The sequence below is a fragment of the Chenopodium album genome, chromosome 18 (assembly GCF_948465745.1).
Source record: "Chenopodium album chromosome 18, dcCheAlbu1.1, whole genome shotgun sequence".
In the NCBI taxonomy this organism is placed as follows: Eukaryota; Viridiplantae; Streptophyta; class Magnoliopsida; order Caryophyllales; family Amaranthaceae; genus Chenopodium; species Chenopodium album.
This window is the reverse complement of record NC_137851.1, coordinates 11,278,457-11,297,024: the sequence shown is the minus strand read 5'-3', so window position 1 is coordinate 11,297,024 and position 18,568 is coordinate 11,278,457. Positions and strand designations below refer to the sequence as shown.

The window sequence follows — 18,568 nt, the reverse complement described above, 5'->3', positions numbered from 1 at the left end:
AGTTATTTTTCATTGATAAAAGTAGAAGAATTGAAGAAATTATTCACTCTCCTATTCGGAAAAGAAATAAAGGAAAGAAAGAAAATTAAACTCGGGAAAAGTTTTCTAGATTGTTTAATTCAACAAAAAGTAAATCCTCTAGATGAACAATGTGAACTTTAATTTTTTCCTTGTTTATCTAGAGATGAAGATTTATCTTATCATTGCATGATGGATCGAATATGTATGTGTCACAATTTGAGTGCTTTTAATTTTTTTATTTTAACTTTTGTTTATTTTGTTTTGTGCTCTCTTATCTACTTTATATGATACCATGTAGTATTCAACAACATAGATTAATCTTGGATTTCAATAATCGCTTACCCATTTCTATAGATGGCTTAAGAGTGCGTCAGACAGATTATCTAGTGTCAAAAGAAATATGACCCTTTTTAATTATTTCTCTATTCTAGTGTCGAAGGGAGGGTTGGTTGAGAGCAAGAAGCGAAATCGTTTAATTTAATAAAGAAAAATTAAGTATAGTTCATACATTTCGTACATATCTACTCTTTTCGATGTAGATTTAGTTTCTATATATATGAGTATCATTTTCGATATGATGTGACGGAACTCATCACATATAATTGTATTACCTTATACTCCTTTCTATTCCTTAGCTTTTTATTGGTTATGTTTTGACTTGCACACTTGTCAATGCAGACCATTAATATATCTTTCATTGCATACTTGTAAAATTATAACCATTGAATATTAATAAAGGACTCGATGAGACGAATCAAACAAAACCCTACATGAGGAAGAAACTCGAAGATTCTCTAATTTGAGAATGGTGTCATGAATCAAAACGTCACCAATAAAAAAGGAGTGGAGGAAGTAGAATTGATAGTTGTTCAAGTAAGGCCAAGCCAAATTAGTTTTAAAATTGAATAGAGAGCACTCCGAATTCATTCAAAACGTAGTAATTGGGACTTGAAGTTTGTATTGAGCTTCATTTGATCATTAATCAATAATAATTAATTATTAATCAATAATAATTCCCTTTTCCTTATTAAAAAAAACAATAATTATTCTCCTTTTTTTGATGCAAAAATTAATCTAAAAATTAGGAGGTACTCCTTTATTAAAGCCATAAGAAACAAACCAAAAAGATAAACTAGATAAAAATTGACGCAAAAGTAGAAACAGAGTGTTTGAACAAGATTAATCCACTTAAGTACTTAACTAAAACAAATACTAAAATTAGTACTCTGAAATGGACGTGAAACTGTAAGTTTTTAGGTACTACTCGTATTGTATGTTGTTAGTGTCACGTAATCGATTAAATCAATTGTTTGGTTTAAGTGAATTTTGTGTGACTTAATATAATATACTTCTTATTCTGTTTCATACAAATCATCTCAATTTGCATGTACTTTGACTAGAATAACAGTTAAATTAAAATACTAGTGGGATTGACTTATAATATACAAATCATCTTTATTAATCGTATAATTTTAGTTTAACATGATTTACGAATGGATTAATTATCGTTAGAAAACACAAAATTTGGAAGAATTTCTGGTCATAACTAAATAACATTGGACAAAATTGAAAACAAGGCCAACACAGTAAATAATAATTGAACTAAATAATACTTGTAATAAACTATGTTAACTGAATTAAAATAATTTGTTGATAAATTGGAGAACAGGAGAACTTTTTTATGAAGAAAAAAAATTCATTTACATTGCTTCATAATGCTTATAAAAAAACTAATAACAATATTGGCCCATTAATGAAGATCAACAGGGCAACTGAAAAAAAAAAAGAGGAAGAAAATTAATGAAAAAAAGGAAAAGGAAACTGTATTTTTTTCAGAAGTAAAAATTAAGATTTCTAAATGACTAACTATTACAGTAGTTGGCTAGTTTTATGAGTCCTAGGGAAGATTTTCTGCCCAGGAGCAAGGATGGCCATTGGATCGAACATCGCCTTTTGTTCAACAAATCTTGGCCATTGGCTCCCAAAGTGTTGTTTCCACTCTTCTTGTGTTTGGTAATGTGGAAGATACAACTTGAAATCGTACCCTTTCTTTGTACAATGCCTTACAATTTCCCTGTTCTCGGCCACCAGGTCCGCCACTGGCGGACCACTAGGATACGGTGGCGTGAACCGGAGCAACGCCACCAAGTAAAAGATTTCTCCTTCTGGTATTACTACAGAGTTACGGCTATCCCATCTGAACAAACCAAGAAAATATTTCAGTTACAAATTATGCAATGTATGAACGATTTTAATTCAAATACTAGTAGAAAGTAAAGCAATTATTATCATAAGTATTTAAACATGTACATTCCTAAATCCAAGTAATTACTAGAAGATACTATAAAAATATAAAATCACTAATTCCACAAGTATTTGTCTAGCGTATATTTGGACATTTATCAACATAGACCCAGACAAGACAAAAGATCACCCAAACATGAGGTGACTTCTATACTTCCTACGTCCACAAATAATAATCTCGTTTTCACTAAAGACATTCAAATTTCCATAATATTATAACCATTAATCTATTCAAAGATATACTTGTAAAGCAAACATTTACAAGATGCATATTTTGTCGGTAATTACAATAAAATCACTAATTCCACAACCCTTGTCAAATCTATATTTGGACATATTTCAACAAAAACTCACAAAATTTGAGGTGACATCTATACTTTCTACGTCCACAAATAACAATCCCCACTTAAAAAAAAACATTTGAATTTCCATCGGATCAACTTTAACTATTAATCAATCCATAAAAATATATACTTTAAATACGAACTTTTACAAAATACATATTTTATCAGTTTTCACTTTCCCCCACAACCTACCTACATCCATCTAGATTTACTAGTAATCATATTATTAGTTCAAATTACACTATTAGAGAAACTACTACTTATACCAAGTCATGACTAATTGTGTAATTAATTCTAAGAATTAAGAAGAGAATATAATATAAGGTTGCTACATTTGGAATGTCTAGTTCTGTCAAAACATTTGGAATTTTGCACAAAAATATTGGGTTTTAACCCAAAACACAGCATTATCACAAATTTAATCAGCAAACAAACAAATAATTTGGCCATACAAACGTCATCCACCAGGCAAGGAAGAGAGAGAAACAGATACAGTACTCCAGTAAATAAGATGGAGGAGAGAGAAAAATCAGCCGTTGAGAGCCAGACAAATTATGGTGTCATAATTAATGGTTGGCATTTTAAAATACATCTTGTCGTTTCTCAAATTCCTAAAGTAAAAGAATCCATCATTAAAAGCTGCATTTTCCTCTCTAAAGTATAACCATCATTACTTGGTATTACTAAAAATACCTTTAAATTATGTGAAAATGTTAGATTACAATTGGACCACTTAAGAGAATAAGAGATATCCTATTATATGTATAAATTTTATCGAGTATTAGGTGATTAATCAAATTTAAACTCGTAAATAGTTTGTGGTTCGATAGATTTTAATTTTAGTGAAAACACCCAAAATCTTAACTATTTATCTATTTGCCTATTGGTCTATCAATGACGACTTCTCCATTTCAATTTCAACATCAACCATAACCTACCACCAAGTAGATTCCATAGACAATATAATTTGGCCAGGCTAAAGGTGTAAACATAATAAATTTGTTTTTGAAAAAGAAAATTCCAAGAAATCCTGAAAACAACATTTCTTATATTCGAGAATAAATGGAGTAGAATGAAAACTACGTGCAAACACAAGTTTGAATTGTCACATTAGAAGTCAAATGACACCTAGCTTAGACAGTAGCCACCTCACAAGTTTAGATAGCTACTCCTTTCATTGTCAATCGAAAAAGTTAGAAGAAACATCTATTATTGAATCTATACCTGACTCAAATTATCCTCATTTATACATGTACATAGGAAAGAATATGATAGGTTAAACCGAACAAAAATGAAAAAATTAAAAATCAAGATTCAATGAGTATATATCCACACATTGTCAATTGAACTTCAAATATACATCCATTGAATCTTATAGGTAATCCGGACTCTCCTTAACATATACACGAGTATTTGATAGGTAAAAATGAACAAAAGGGAAAAGGTTAAAATTGATGATTTAATAAGTATATCATATGGTTGATGGTGGCCCACAAAATCAGAAGCATTTAGGTATATAAGTTACTAAGTACTTGGTATTTGTTTCATCACGGGTGCACCAATTATCCAAACATATGACCTACCAAATACCTTCTATAGAATGTGAGATACTGAAATACAAGTACAAAGAAAACACCAAACAATTGCTATAATATATGCATGACCTAATTAGCGGACAATTTTATGGTGGGATATCAGTATTATTATTACTATTTATATCATAAATAAAATATTATATTATATTATATTCATGTAATAACGAGGGAAGATTAGGGTCCCATACTATGCCAATTTTTTTGGTTTTTTTTGGGAGACTTGAGAATTGTGTTTTGGAAGAGTCTTAAGATGAGGTTCTAGAAAAAGGTTGCGAAAAATTTAATGTTAATGGACCAAGAACAAGAGATTCAAGATTTTGGAGATTTTGACAATCAATATGAGAAAAATCTTAACCACCCTTATAATACAAAACAATTGAATTAGTCAGCGTGTCAAATCCTAGGAGGTCGATTTCGAGGGCAAACCAATAGTGACGTGGGTCCCACGTGTAGCTAACACGTGGCACGTTCCCATAGTCCAAAATCCAAATTTAAGCATGGTAAGGACGACACGTAGGTGAATTGCATGCAATTAAGCACTAGGACCCCATTTTCACATGTAGTTATTATGATCAAGCTCTTAAAAAAGCAATTATAACAATTTGTAATTAAGTTCAAATCAACGTGAAAAAGGGCAAAAATAAAACTCTGAGAGAAAAAAACAGTTGGAGAAATTGAGCTGGCATTTGCTTAAAACAGAAACATCCATGCAATTAAGCATGTAGGTCCTATGCTCAAAAAATCCCAGGTAGTTGTGATCGTGCTTTTGAAAGTAATTGCTAGGTAAAGTCAAAAATTCTAAACTTACTACAATTTTACCCCCACCCCACCCCAAAGACCGATATGACATAACAATAACCCGTCAACCTATAGAGAACACGAAATATCTGACTCGAAACTGACCTGACCTAGTCATCCCAACAAATGCGTAAAGGGAAAGGAAAGGAGATCATAAAAAATCTATGTCTAACATATAAGAAAACTTTAGAAGAAAAGTAAAGGTTAAATTAATTAATTTATTTATTAATTTACATACAATTGAAAAGAAAATAAGACAAAACTAATAAGCAAAAATGGGGAACAAAAAACAAAAATAATGAATGATGATCATAAAACAAAATACTCTCCTAAAACATGTAGTCCCACATTTATCTAGTGGGGAGGTCCCTTAATAAAATGCCATTTAGTAGGTTTTTATTTATTTTAGGTGCTTATACATCAATTCCTATCCTTTCCATATCAAGTAAATTGTTTCTTAAGTGGTCCATTTATTATTATTATTATTATTATTATTATTATTATTATTATTATTATTATTATTATTATTATTATTATTATTATTATTATTATTATTATTATTATTATTATTATTATTATTATTATTATTATCATTCCATTTTCTTTTACCCCTCCAATTTCATTTATATTATATTATTTTTAATCTTATTTTAAAATAATTTAATAGAAATGACCCCCCAAAAAAAAGGAAGCCAAGTGGAGTATAGCAAAGGCATAGGAGGGGAGGGGGGGGACACACACACACAAATAAAATGAGAAACAACCAATTAGAAAAGAGAATAGAAGTTGAGAAATAATCACCTGCTTCGCAGGAGAGGGTAGACTAACATGGGCCCACCAATCCCACCCTTGAGGATCTTCTTAAAGACCGTCCGATCAAAATCAACGATATCACGTTTTGATACGAACAGATTTAGCCACGGATGTGGGGCCTCCCATATCCCACTCGCTGTTGCTTGTTGCTCTGCTTTCTTTACTCTCAACAGGAAATCCATGTAACTCACGTCCACCTGAAACCGTAGACCCTCGATAAATCTCAGCCGTCCGATCAACCTCTCTACTTCCTGTAATTTTATCAAATTTTCAGGGTTATTTTGTCATTTTGGGGTTTTGGTGGGGGATGGGGGGACCAGGACGTCAGCAGGAAATCTCAATGATCAGCAATACGACAGCAAGTGGAAAGAGTACAATTACTAATATAGACATGGATGGATCATGAGAACTAGTATGAATACTTTCTCCGTCTCATTTTACTCGTCCTATTAAAGTCAATATGTAATAACATTTGAGATATCAAATGTGCATTGTATGTTATTATATATTGTAGACTAATTCAAAGAGATAAATCAAATACGAGGTAGATAATTGGGGCAAACAAAAGAAGATGGGAGAATAAATAAGGACGGGGGCCACAATAGTAATTTGGGAAGTTTGGTTTGCATGGCTGTTTCGATACGTTATGGTGTCAGAAAATCCAATGGAAGATTTGTTGATTACATTACATACCCGTATGGTCAGTTTCACACACACTCTCTAGTGCCCATTTTTTTTAAAAAAAAAATAAATAAACTCAAGGAGATAAAAAAAATCAGTTCAGTCACTCGTGCAAGTGGTAAAAAATTAATGGTAAAAAAAATAGATGGCCCCAAATACAAGATTAATCCATGGTCAAACAGGTTAATTGGGTCCCGCAAACTAATAGACCCCACTTTAATTATTTAAGGTCAAAACGAAGTCATGGACTCTCAAAAAAAAAAAAAAGTTAAAATTAAAAAGAACTCCTAAAAGTATTTCAAAACATGAAAATATTAATGGATAGCAGTTTGGACGACTTTTGAAGTTTTATTAATAACTCATTCCAGTACTTTAATCATTGAATAAAATTTATCATAATTTTATCATACATTTTCAAATAATAACAATACTCGATTGATTATTCAGTAAAAATCATTTGATTATGACTTTGTTTGTTGGACTTATTTTATCTGAATTTATGTGAATAAAACAGAACCTATACGTGTGCATTTATAATTGGTAAATGAAAAAGAATGTATAAGTACCGAATCAACGAAGGAAGGATGTTGGTGGTGGTGGAAATGGAGCGCGACTTCAAGGCAGTACAAAACGGACCCTGAACTCGGGGGAAGGAAATCTGGGTTAAACCATTGATCCGAATCCAAAGTAACCGAAGGCCAACCATTAATCGGATCATCACTGTTAACAAACACAAACCCCTCCACATAATCAAACGAATTCTCCTTTGATTCGCTCACTATAAACTCCGCATCACGGGTAAACTCATCGAACTCGGAGTACACTAGCCTTATCCATCTCACCTAATTCCCCACAATCCAAAAAAAAACATAAAAATAATATTAGTACGTGTTAATTTATTTAAAAAAATATCACTAGATAAACGTTTAAAAAAATAACACAAACCATGTCCGGAGCCTTTTGGAGTGGGATTCTCGCCCGAGTAATAACCCCGAACTGGCCGAGACCACCAAGGACGGCAAAGAAGAGGTCAGGGTAAATAGATTCAGAGCAAATTACGGTTTCACCCCTACCCGTAACAACTTCCAATTCCGTTACGTTAGACGTTTGAGGTCCATAACGGAAAGCCTGCCCGCTAACACCGGCGTTAGATAAAGTCCCACCAACCGTCAAAGCAAGATAATCCGTCCAACTTCTGGGAGCCAATCCATACCCCAAAACGCACCGTTTTAGCACCTCCTCCCACAATGCTCCCCCGCTGACGTCAGCGTAAGAGAGAGAATTATTAGACGATGAAACGACGACGTTTAACGAAGGGTGGTCCCCCATGGCGCGCATATCGATGACCAACCCTTTGTCGGACATCGCTTGGCCGTTAATTGAGTGGCCGTTACCTCTTGCTGCGACTCGGAGAAACGGCGTCGTTTGGACTGATTTTATCACCGTTGCCACGTCGGATGAACCGGCTGGTCGGATTACTGCTAACGGTTTTGTCCGGTTCATTCCGCCGAAATCTTTACCGGCTAAACCGGTAAAAATTGAGTCGTAATCAACTGTTCCTTGTATTTCTTTCAACGCTTCTTTCCATTCAGCACCCTCACCGCCTTGTTCGCCGGCCTCAACGGCGTCGTTTTGCCGCGATTCGGCGTCGTTTTCATGGTGGAAACTATGCTCTATGAATGCTATCATTTTTCCCAGAAATTAAATTGAATTATTATTTTTATTATTATTATTATTACAAACCCTTCTTTTATTATCTCCCCTGTTTTTTTTCTCACTCTTTCTCTGTTTTTGGGTACTGAAATTCTGGTTCAAATGAAGGGTTTATATAGGAAAAAAATGGGGAGAGATACCCAATTAATTAGTGAATTAATTAATTAAATTGGGGAAATTATACTATAACTGAGTCAAATTCTAAAAAAATAGGAGAGAGAAAGAGAAAATTGTTTAAGGGAAATGGGAGATGCAATGTACTGTATATGTAAGGTTGAAGAATGTGTAAAATGAAGTCAGAAATTAAGGATACGTTTCTGTTTCAGAGAAAAGTAAAATTTAAAAAAGGAAAAAAAAATTAAGAAACGAAAAAAAAAAGAAGAAGAAGAGAGAGAAAGAGAAGGGAGAAAAAGGAGGGTGTTTAGGATACGTTTCGATATCCAGTTGGGGAAGGAAAGTTATTAGATGGATTATGGAGTTTTATTGACATTCTTTGTCTACCACTTTTTTTCTTACACTACTTTATTACTCCGTATTACTTACATTAAATTTATACTTCAACGTATTCAAAAGATTTTTCTGTTTCTTTTTTTTTTTTTTGATTTATTAATCATGTGTTTGTTTCGTGGTATTGGAAAACTTTTTAATGGCTACTTGAGAAAAAAATTAAAATATTTTACGAGTACTCCGACCTTTTATTGTTAAAAACTTAAGTTGGAAAAAGAAATAAAGTAGGTTGAGAGTTTGAAATTTTCTAAGCAAAAAATAATGCATTTGTTATTTTTTTTTAAATAAATCAATTCATTAATAAAAAGCCATCCGAACATCTACAAAAGAAATCTACATTAGCAAATACATAAAATTGAATCAAATTAGGGTTTCCTTTATCAAAGCTACCATGTTGAAAAAAGTCTTGCACTGGTACATCTCTCACACACATCGCTGGAATATACAGCCTTTTCGGAGAGACGGTCTAACGATTTGTTGTAGTCGTAAGGATGATTTTCATCTGATTCACTTGAACGCATTTGAAAACTTGGCAACCGTTGCGATCCCGAATAAATCTTTACCAAAGAACTGACAATAGGGCAAAAGATGATTACCTTTTTGATAAACCTTAACTCACAAACAAACCCTAAACATAAACAAACAACTAAACTAACAAAAACTAACAACTCCACCATAGGGAGACACTCCACCATAGGGAGACGGACGTATCTACACTTACTCGTGTAGATTTATTGAAACCTAAATTACAAAACTAAAGAAATTTTAGGGAAAAGGGTCGGAAATAGTCTAATTTCTGAAAAAATTAGACTAGGAAATTAGACTATTTTCGGCCTAAAGATTTTGGAGAAACTCTAGAAGAAAGGAGGAGAGAAGAGGAAACACTACAAGAAAATTTATCTATAGAGGCAAAACTTTGAGGCAAATAATTTTTTATAGCCTCTAAAAGATATATTTAGCATCAATAAAATTATGACTGCCTCTAAATGTTCTTTTTAGCATTAGTGGATTATAGGTTGCCCCTAAATGTTCTTTTTATCATCAATGAAATTATTGTTGCCTCTAAAAGATAGTTTTAGCATTAGTGAATATAATCTTGCTTCTAAAAGTTCATTTTTATGATTAGTGAAAATTTGTTTGCCTCTAAAAGTTAGTTTTAGCAATAATGTATTTAATGTTGCCTCTAAAAGTTTTTTGTAGCATTAAAGAAAATATGGTTGGCTCTAAAAGTTTTTAAGTGGCCTTTTAAAAAATCGGAAATTGTATGTATACTAATGCTAAAAAAGGAAATTGATTAAGTGGTTATTCTTCAATCTTGTACAGTTGGAGCCTTTAATTTTCACACAATTATTTTTCTCACCAAGGTTTAATTTTATGGGTTGAACACCATAAGTTTGCCAAGATTGTAGATAAATAACAAAAGCGAGCTCTTTCTCTATGGATGAAGGGTTAAGTGGTTATTAATTTTGTTAGTAAATATTTTTCAATGATTTTGTGCCACTATTTTTTATTATTAAATTAGTTTAGTAGATAGAATAAGTTTTTCACTTTTGATAACCATCCGTATCAACTTGAATTTTTGTAATTATGAATAAATGCTTGAATATATCTTTTAATTATTTTTTTCTTTGTCTTTGTCGTAGTCCTATTATAACTTGAAGTTAGTATTAATTTTGAAAGGAACAAAGAGTACCAAGCTAGTAGCAATTAATACTCATGAGTTTTTGTTTTTTGCTTCAAAATGAAAAATTATATATATAAGATACTATAGTATGGAGTAATGTGCTTTACTCGTATAAATTGGCCAATTGAAGACTTTGGTAGGAGTAATTAATATAGACAAATCACAAGTGCAAACAATGTGCAATAGTAATGGATTGATCCAATATATATGTGATGTGAGCACTGCAATAGTACTTAAAAGCGAAAACAGCGCCATGTAACCTCTCGTGCAAGTATCCACAATATGAAAAACACTCATAATTGATTATATTTTTTTGGTATAAAATAAATATTAGAAATCAAAGTTTCTTACAAAAAAAAAATGTATGTGCTAAAATCCAATCACAATGATATATAAAAATTAACATCACATGTAAAGTAGGAACCTATAGAATAGACGATAATGGTTTTATAATTATATTAAAAAAAAGATAAAAATAAATGTCAAAATAATAATAATAATAATAATAATAATAATAATAATAATAATAATAATAATAATAATAATAATAATAATAATAATAATAAAGGGTCATGGATATATAGTATCCATATAATTATTTTCGTCATGATCATTGACCTCCGGAACATCATAGGAGTTTCTTGGTGTGGTCCTAACTATAACTTTCCAATTTGGCTTCAAAACATCATTAACATAAAATACTTGGCGAGCTTGTGCAGCTAATATGTAAGGATCATTAGCTAACAACTTTGATGTATTAATGCTTATGAAGTCAAAACAATCCGTATAGATCCCTCGACCATGACTATGCACATCCCACCAATCACACTTAAACAAAGTGACACGATTTCCTCCAATATATTGAACTTCTATGACTTCTTGTAAGAGGCCGTAATAATCAAGGATTGATGCTCCACTTTCTCCATTCACAACAATCCCACTATTTTGTGTTTCTCTTCCCCTTTCATTGTCCTTTGTACGAAACATAAATCCATTAACCATGTAGCCATTTAAGGAAATCACTGCACGATCTGGACCTTGTGCTAATGCTCTTAAGTTAGTAGTAACACTTGGATGGTTTTCCTTTGACAAAATTGTCACCTATAAAATAGATAAAAAAAATTAACTTAGAAGATTATCATAAAATGATGTTAAAAAAAAATATTTAACCATAAGTCTTAGGATTTAGCTTGTCAATTATGTTTCCATGAAGTTGCACTCGAACCAATTATCATTTTTTTTATTAATAATCATGGCAATCTTTTCACCATAATATGCACTAATTTAATGAATGTACTCATGTTCTAATTTGCACCAAACAAAAAAAAGTGAAAAAAATATCAACAAAAAAATAGAGACATATATACTCCGTATAATAGTAACCATAAAAAAGAAGAAATCGAGTTACAATAGTTACAGTTATAAAAATAACAAACTACAAAATTACATCTTCATTCAACAATCCCACCAAATATCATCACAAATCACAAATCTCGATTGCCTTAGACTATACAACAACAAAGTACCCAATAAATTGGTTCTTCAATCACAAAGCACTACCTCCTACCTTTTAATTACTGGAAAAAAAACATAAGTAATAAGCAAAAAAGACCCATGATATTCCAAGACCCATGATGATGAACAATAATTAAAAAAAATGGGAAGAAGAGGATACAGAGAAGATGGTGTACATTGTATAGTATTGAAGAAGAGGAAAGATGGTATTTTAACGTTAAAAAAAATAAAATGTAAACAAATGGGCCCACTTTATGCAAATCAACCTGTTTACCAGGTAGCCAAGTTACTTGAACTATTTTGAGAAAATACTCATAATATATATATATATGGGGAGGTTCAAGTGAGAACCTCTCTTACAATAAGAACTCATTTAATAGTGAGAACTTGTAATCCTATCCGTCAGATTAAAATGAGCGGCTCAGATAAAGGATTTTATTTAATGACAATAATGACCCCATATAAAAGCTTAAAAAAAATCAGCCTCTTCCCCTTCTTCTTTCACTTGAACCTCCCCCTATATATATATTGACAACAGCCCCATATACAATATACAATACTTGAGAGTAGTAAAATGTAAACTGTAGTATGGATTATTTTGAGAAAGAAGCTAGTAGTTTGGATTATTGATATTAATTTTTTTGTATATTAAACATTGTGGTCGCTACACAATTTTATGAAATAAGAAGAAATATATTTCAACATAGGAAAAAATATAAGAATAAGTAAATACTTACTTGATCTCTAAACCATGTTATGAAATCTCTTTTATGAGAAGAAATCATCTTCTTGTTACTCGTAACATTGCGAGTGTACTCACTGCGATAGTTAATTAGCAAAGTTATATATATTTTCTATATAAGAATCTTTGTACTTGCGAAAATATATATATATGGAACTTACTCAATAAATGATTGTACTTCGTCACAATTATTCAGCACATAAAAGTGAACTTCTTCCCATTCCTTTGTAGTAAGTAAACGAGCACATTCCTTCCCAAATGCTCTACCTCTTGTCTCAAATATAGGTAGGATATCAGTTGGAAAATTTTCACGATCATCATAAATTCTATCTGGTTTGTTAAATCTTGTCTCTATATCCTCCATATATCTTGAACAAAATGTCAAGCATTCCTCTAAAAGATAACCTTCTGCAATTGATCCTTCTGGGTGACCTTTATTGCGTACATACCCTTTTAATTTTCCAAGATACCTATAAATAAATTAAAAATTACATATTTATTTATTATTATTACTATAATAACAAAATAAAAATAAAATGAAATTTATCTACCTTTCAATGGGGTACATCCAACGATAATGAACTGGTCCTGCAATCAAAGCTTCACTTGCAAGGTGAATGGGTAAGTGTAGCATGATCACAAAAAAGGAAGGAGGAAAAATTCTTTCTAGCTCACATAGGGTAACACCAATTTGTTTTTCAAGTTGTTCTAACTCATCAATCTTCAAAGCCTTAGAACATAACTCTTTGAAAAAGGTGCTCAACTGAATAAGGGGAGCAGACAATGATTTAGGCCAACCACGTATAGCAAGAGGCAATAGATGCTCCATAATAACATGATAATCATGGCTTTTTAATCCAGAGAGTTTACGTTCTTTAAGGAGAGAATTTTTTGAAATATTTGAAGCATACCCATCTGGAAACTTCACACTAGTCAAAAAATTACACAAATCTCTCTTTTGCTCCAAAGATAATGTATGAGGAGCCGGAGGTAGCTCTTTTGATTTATCAGGATGTGTTATAGGGTGCAATGACTTTCTAATTTTCATTTCCACTAGATCAAGACGTGCATTCAAATTATCCTTAGTTTTTCCTTCAATATCCAATAGTGTGCCAAGTAAAGTTTCACACACATTTTTTTCTATATGCATTACATCCAAATTATGACGTATTAAAAGACTACTCCAATATGGCAATTCAAAAAAAATGCTCTTTTTTCGCCATAATTTATTTTGTTTTGTCTTTTTCTTATCACGCTTTCTCTTTTTCTTATTACATTCAGCTTGTTCAGCATCAATTTGCTGTAATACTTCCTCACCGGATAATGGTCTAGGTGCAGGTCTCAGCTCTTGTTTCCCATCAAAGGTTCTTCCATCATATCTCCATTTATGATCTAAAGGTAAGAATCTACGGTGACACATATAACAATGTTTATTTCCATTTGGTAACCACTCAGAACAAGTATCGCTATTACAAGACGGACAACCAACAGCTCCTCCAGTTTTCCAAACTGATAAATCACCATAGGCAGGATAATCACTTATAGTCCATAACAAAGATGCATGCATTTTAAAGTTCTCTTTCTTTGAAGCATCATATGTTTCAGCACCAACTTCCCAAAGTAATTTTAGCTCCTCTATTAAAGGTTGCAAATAAACATCAATCTTATCTTTTGGCCCCTTAGGACCTGGTATAAGCATTGAAAGAATGAAAGAATGTTGCTTCATACAAAGCCATGGAGGTAAATTATATGGTATAAGAACTATCGGCCATGTACTATGAGCTATATGACCATTTCTAAAGGGACTAAACCCGTCACTTGCTAACCCAAGGCGAACATTTCGAGGTTTAGAGGCAAATGAAGGATATTTTTCATCAAAAAATTTCCACGCTTTAGAGTCTGCTGGATGCCTCATTATACCATCAGGATCATCAACACGCTCATCACTATGCCATCTCATACTTGCTGCAGTTTTGGATGACATATACATTCTTTGAAGCCTGGGAATCAAAGGAAAATAACGCATTGTCTTTCTAGGAGTCCTTCTAGGCTTACATTGTGATGTTGAAGATTCATTATTACGTTCATCAATTTTCCATCTAGAAGCATGACACTTTACACATTCATTTGTATTAGCATGATCCTTCCAGAATAGCATACAATTATTAGGACAAGCATCAATTTTGATAGACTCAAGGGAAAGGCTCTTTATTATCTTTTGAGCATCATAAAAAGAATTTGGCAAAGTGTTACCTTCAGGCAATGCTTCTTTAAATAGATCAAGAATCATAGACAAGCTTTTATCACTTATTCCACCTAAGCATTTTATGTGGAATAACTTAAGCAAGAAAGACAGTTTTGAGAATTGCTTACAGCCAGGATACAACTCTAACTCAAGATCACCCATTAGTTTGTAAAAGTTTTTTATTGCTTCCGGAGGATCTTTGCTTTCACTCACACCAATTGTCTCGTCCCCCACGACATTGTCAGATTGTACTCCAAAGGCATCATGTAGCATATCAGACATGACATCATGCTCATGCAATGGGTATTCATTTGACTCATCTATAATATTATCAAGAATTGTTGAATCATCAACCCGTTCTCCATGTCGCAACCAACGTGTATAACTCTTAACAATCCCAAATTTAAGCAAATCTAACTCTATTTCGTCTCTACATTTTCTTCTTTCATTGTTGCATTTAACACATGGGCAAGGCACTACAGCTTTGGCATTCTTTTGTGAAAAAGCAAATTCTAGAAACTCTTTTACACCAATCTTGTACCTAGGGTCACTTTTTTTGTATTGCATCCACTCGCGATTCTTTGACACCATGATCTCCTATATAATTATCATATTAAAATGTTTTTATTAGTTTTTTTTTTTTTTTTTTTTTTTTTTTTTTTTTTTTTTTTTTTGGTAAGCATGTATAAACAAGTTAATTACATCAAAGATGTTGTAACATAACTGCAAATAAATAATCACAAAATTAAGCGAACAGAAATTCAGGAAAATAAACTATTTATAGTACATAAATGACAATTACATAATCAATTATACACAACACAAAAACAATGAAAAGAATTCCATAATAACAGTAAGTGGACCAAACTATCAATTTATTATATTGTAGATAATTTACAAGGGATTCAAAGAGTACTTGATTGGTTAGTTTCGTCAGGTGCCTTCCATGGAGATTAATACATTATATATAGGATGATATTCATGAAGTGTGAGCACTTTAACTTCCAAGATAGCATTAAAATTGATAATTTTAACATTCAATTTAATTTTCACCATCAGAGTATTGAAAGTATGATAATGAACTGAAAAACAAGAACCCTAAATTCAAAATAACTATATCAAAAAAATTACTTCTATTTGATAAATTAAACAAATCAAATTACCTTATCAGTGATAGGTATTCCAAAAAAAATCAAATTCTTCTAATTCCAAGCTCTATTTTACTTCGTCTTGTTCTTCTCTTCCAGAGGTTGAGCAGTATAATTCCTTCAAAATTGACTTTTGAGATTGCTTATGGTAATGGCATAGGTGGAAACTTTGATTAAGAATGTAAACAAAAGGTTAATTTACCACGTACTTCACGGATAGGGGAAAATTTTGGAGAAATAAATTATGGAAAAAAAAATCTTTCTCTAAATATTTGGGGCTGCTCTGTTCCGAAACTTAAACTATTTTGAATAAAATTTTGCCATCTAATCAAAAAAATTTATATTTTTCAATTTTTATCCTAATAAGTTGTTGAAATTAAAGATAACTTAGGAAGATTTGGTAGGATGTTTTAGGTTTTGGGGCAATGGTGGCGGAAGAAACTAAGGCCGACATTGTAGGGGTATATGTAAGGTCTGTATGAAGGCAGTAGGGAAATAAGTCCAATACAAAAATGTAATTTACTTTTTTTGTTGGGTGTTGCTTTTATTGTTGCTCCATATAATTTTACCATTACATAATTTTAAAAAATTTTAGAAAAACAAATTTTTATTTGTGACTGACCACACTGTATGCCTGGTCAAGGTTACTTATATGAGGTTCCTCGTTTGGTATGGGATACTTATTCAGGAGAAACTCGTTTGGTCAAGAGTTACTTATTCAGGGGTTAATTGTTTAGTTAGGGGTAAATTATATGGGTTACTGATTCAGAGGTTAATTATATTCAAGGGCTACTTAGTTGGTCAGGGGTTACCCTCATATAAATTATACGCCAAGTAACCCTGAATAAGTAACTCCTACAAGTAAAATATGCCATACAGTGTCACCATCCACACAAAAAAGTTTTTATTTTAAATACTTTAATATAATAAAATGAAATTTGTTGAGGTATTAAAAGTTAATATGAACAAAATAGGGTACTTCGTACTACAATAAATTATTGAGAAGTAAAGATTGTATTGTGAGTTATGTATATCAAACAAAAGTAGAGATGCAAATTAAATGTATAATAATCAATGTAATAATAAAAAAATATAATTTCTTAATTACATACTGTCTCTATTTCTAAATAATTAACGCGTTTGATTTTTTATAAACTCAAGAGCAAAACTAGCTTATGGTGACACACGTATTAAATAGAGATAGGAGAAATAAAAATGTGTGGGAACATGTTTGACTTTTTATAAACTCCAAGGCAAAACTATAGCTAGCTTACGTGTGAGTATTTGAAACAATGTGTATGTATAAAATAGAGAGAGGAAAAATAAAAATGTGTTGGGAAATTAAAAGATTACGGATTAAAAAATCTAATTTCCATATTTGACTAAACTATGACATTATACATACACTAACTTGTTAATATATGATCTAGTCTAATGTGAATGATGATTTTTGAAATAAGTTGATATCAATATAAATGATGTTCTGTGGACATAGCCAACGTTTATACTACCTCCGTTACAGGTTATCTGCAATGATTTGACATAAAACAGAGAGAGAAAATATCTAATCGTTGCACATAACTTGTAACGGAGGTAGTAATTCATTTTAAATTTGGGTGTAACAGTTGCACAATTAATGAAATAGATACATTCATAATACTTGAAAAACTAATGTAAGGGCATGTTCATATCTACTAAACAGAGCTGAACTGAAATGATTGGATCTGAACTGATTGGATCTGAAATGAATATTTATGAGAGAAGGAAATTAGGAGTTGAACTTCACTGAATTGATTGGAGCTGAACTGAAATTAAACTAAAGTGAACATGCCCTGACTTGACACTATCTACATATACCTTGAATTAGTATCTCGTAAAGACAAACTCTAATTATTATAAGTATTGATTTTTAAATATTATCTTGATTTGTAACAAATGGTAATAAGTCGATACTTTCTTCATATTTTTTAATTAACTTTCTCAATTTTCCTTTTACCATCGTACCTTATTACTTGCTCCAATATCTTTTTTATAAACTTTTAATAATGTTTTACAATTTTCTTCCTCACTAGTAGCTTGGTCTCCACATATCATATGTTAATATTATTTTTTAATATTCTCTCCCCTCCACTCGTATATCAGTTTGGTTTTCGGGGGTTTTTTTTTAATTTTTTAACCAACCCCACTTCCACCATAATATAATACGAAAAACTTTATAATATCTTACACTATCGTGATCTACACCCAAAGCCACCACTACTTGATTTTTTTTTATACCGTACGTAAGTATTTTACATAACATCATATGTATTCATAAAAACCTTTAGTCAAATTAATATACTAGTATAAATAGTATAATAAAAGTCAAACAATTTTGTTATTTTTAGCATGAATGTATGTGGTATATTATACTCAATTACTCACTAGATCTCAAATATTTCCCACCCCTACAAAAAAA

At 31.5% G+C, this 18,568-nt stretch overlaps 1 protein-coding gene and 1 long non-coding RNA gene across 2 annotated transcripts; both read right to left on the bottom strand.

Annotated features, from left to right (window-relative positions):
• Positions 1–1,653: 1,653 nt before the first annotated feature.
• LOC145591474 (cytokinin dehydrogenase 7-like) lies at positions 1,654–8,723 on the bottom strand. Its single transcript, XM_081647935.1, has 4 exons — positions 7,502–8,723; positions 7,123–7,398; positions 5,864–6,126; positions 1,654–2,218 (listed from the first exon to the last, which is right to left on the bottom strand). The coding sequence occupies exons 1-4, from the start codon at positions 8,243–8,245 to the stop codon at positions 1,891–1,893; spliced, it is 1,611 nt and encodes a 536-aa protein (XP_081504061.1). The 5' UTR covers positions 8,246–8,723; the 3' UTR covers positions 1,654–1,890.
• A 2,244-nt stretch (positions 8,724–10,967) lies between these two features.
• On the bottom strand, positions 10,968–12,764 carry LOC145593086 (uncharacterized). Its single transcript, XR_014102545.1, has 2 exons — positions 12,713–12,764; positions 10,968–12,037 (listed from the first exon to the last, which is right to left on the bottom strand). It is a non-coding gene; the product is annotated as an uncharacterized LOC145593086 (long non-coding RNA).
• Between the last annotated feature and the right edge of the window lie 5,804 nt (positions 12,765–18,568).

Excerpts from the sequence above, each read along its gene's own strand:
- LOC145591474 (XM_081647935.1), bottom strand. The coding sequence starts at position 8,245 with ATGATAGCATTCATAGAGCATAGTTTCCACCATGAAAACGACGCCGAA. Across the intron at positions 7,399-7,501 it reads TCCAAAAGGCTCCGGACATG|GTGAGATGGATAAGGCTAGT; the intron begins GTTTGTGTTATT and ends GTGGGGAATTAG. Across the intron at positions 2,219-5,863 it reads TACCCTCTCCTGCGAAGCAG|ATGGGATAGCCGTAACTCTG; the intron begins GTGATTATTTCT and ends TGGTTTGTTCAG.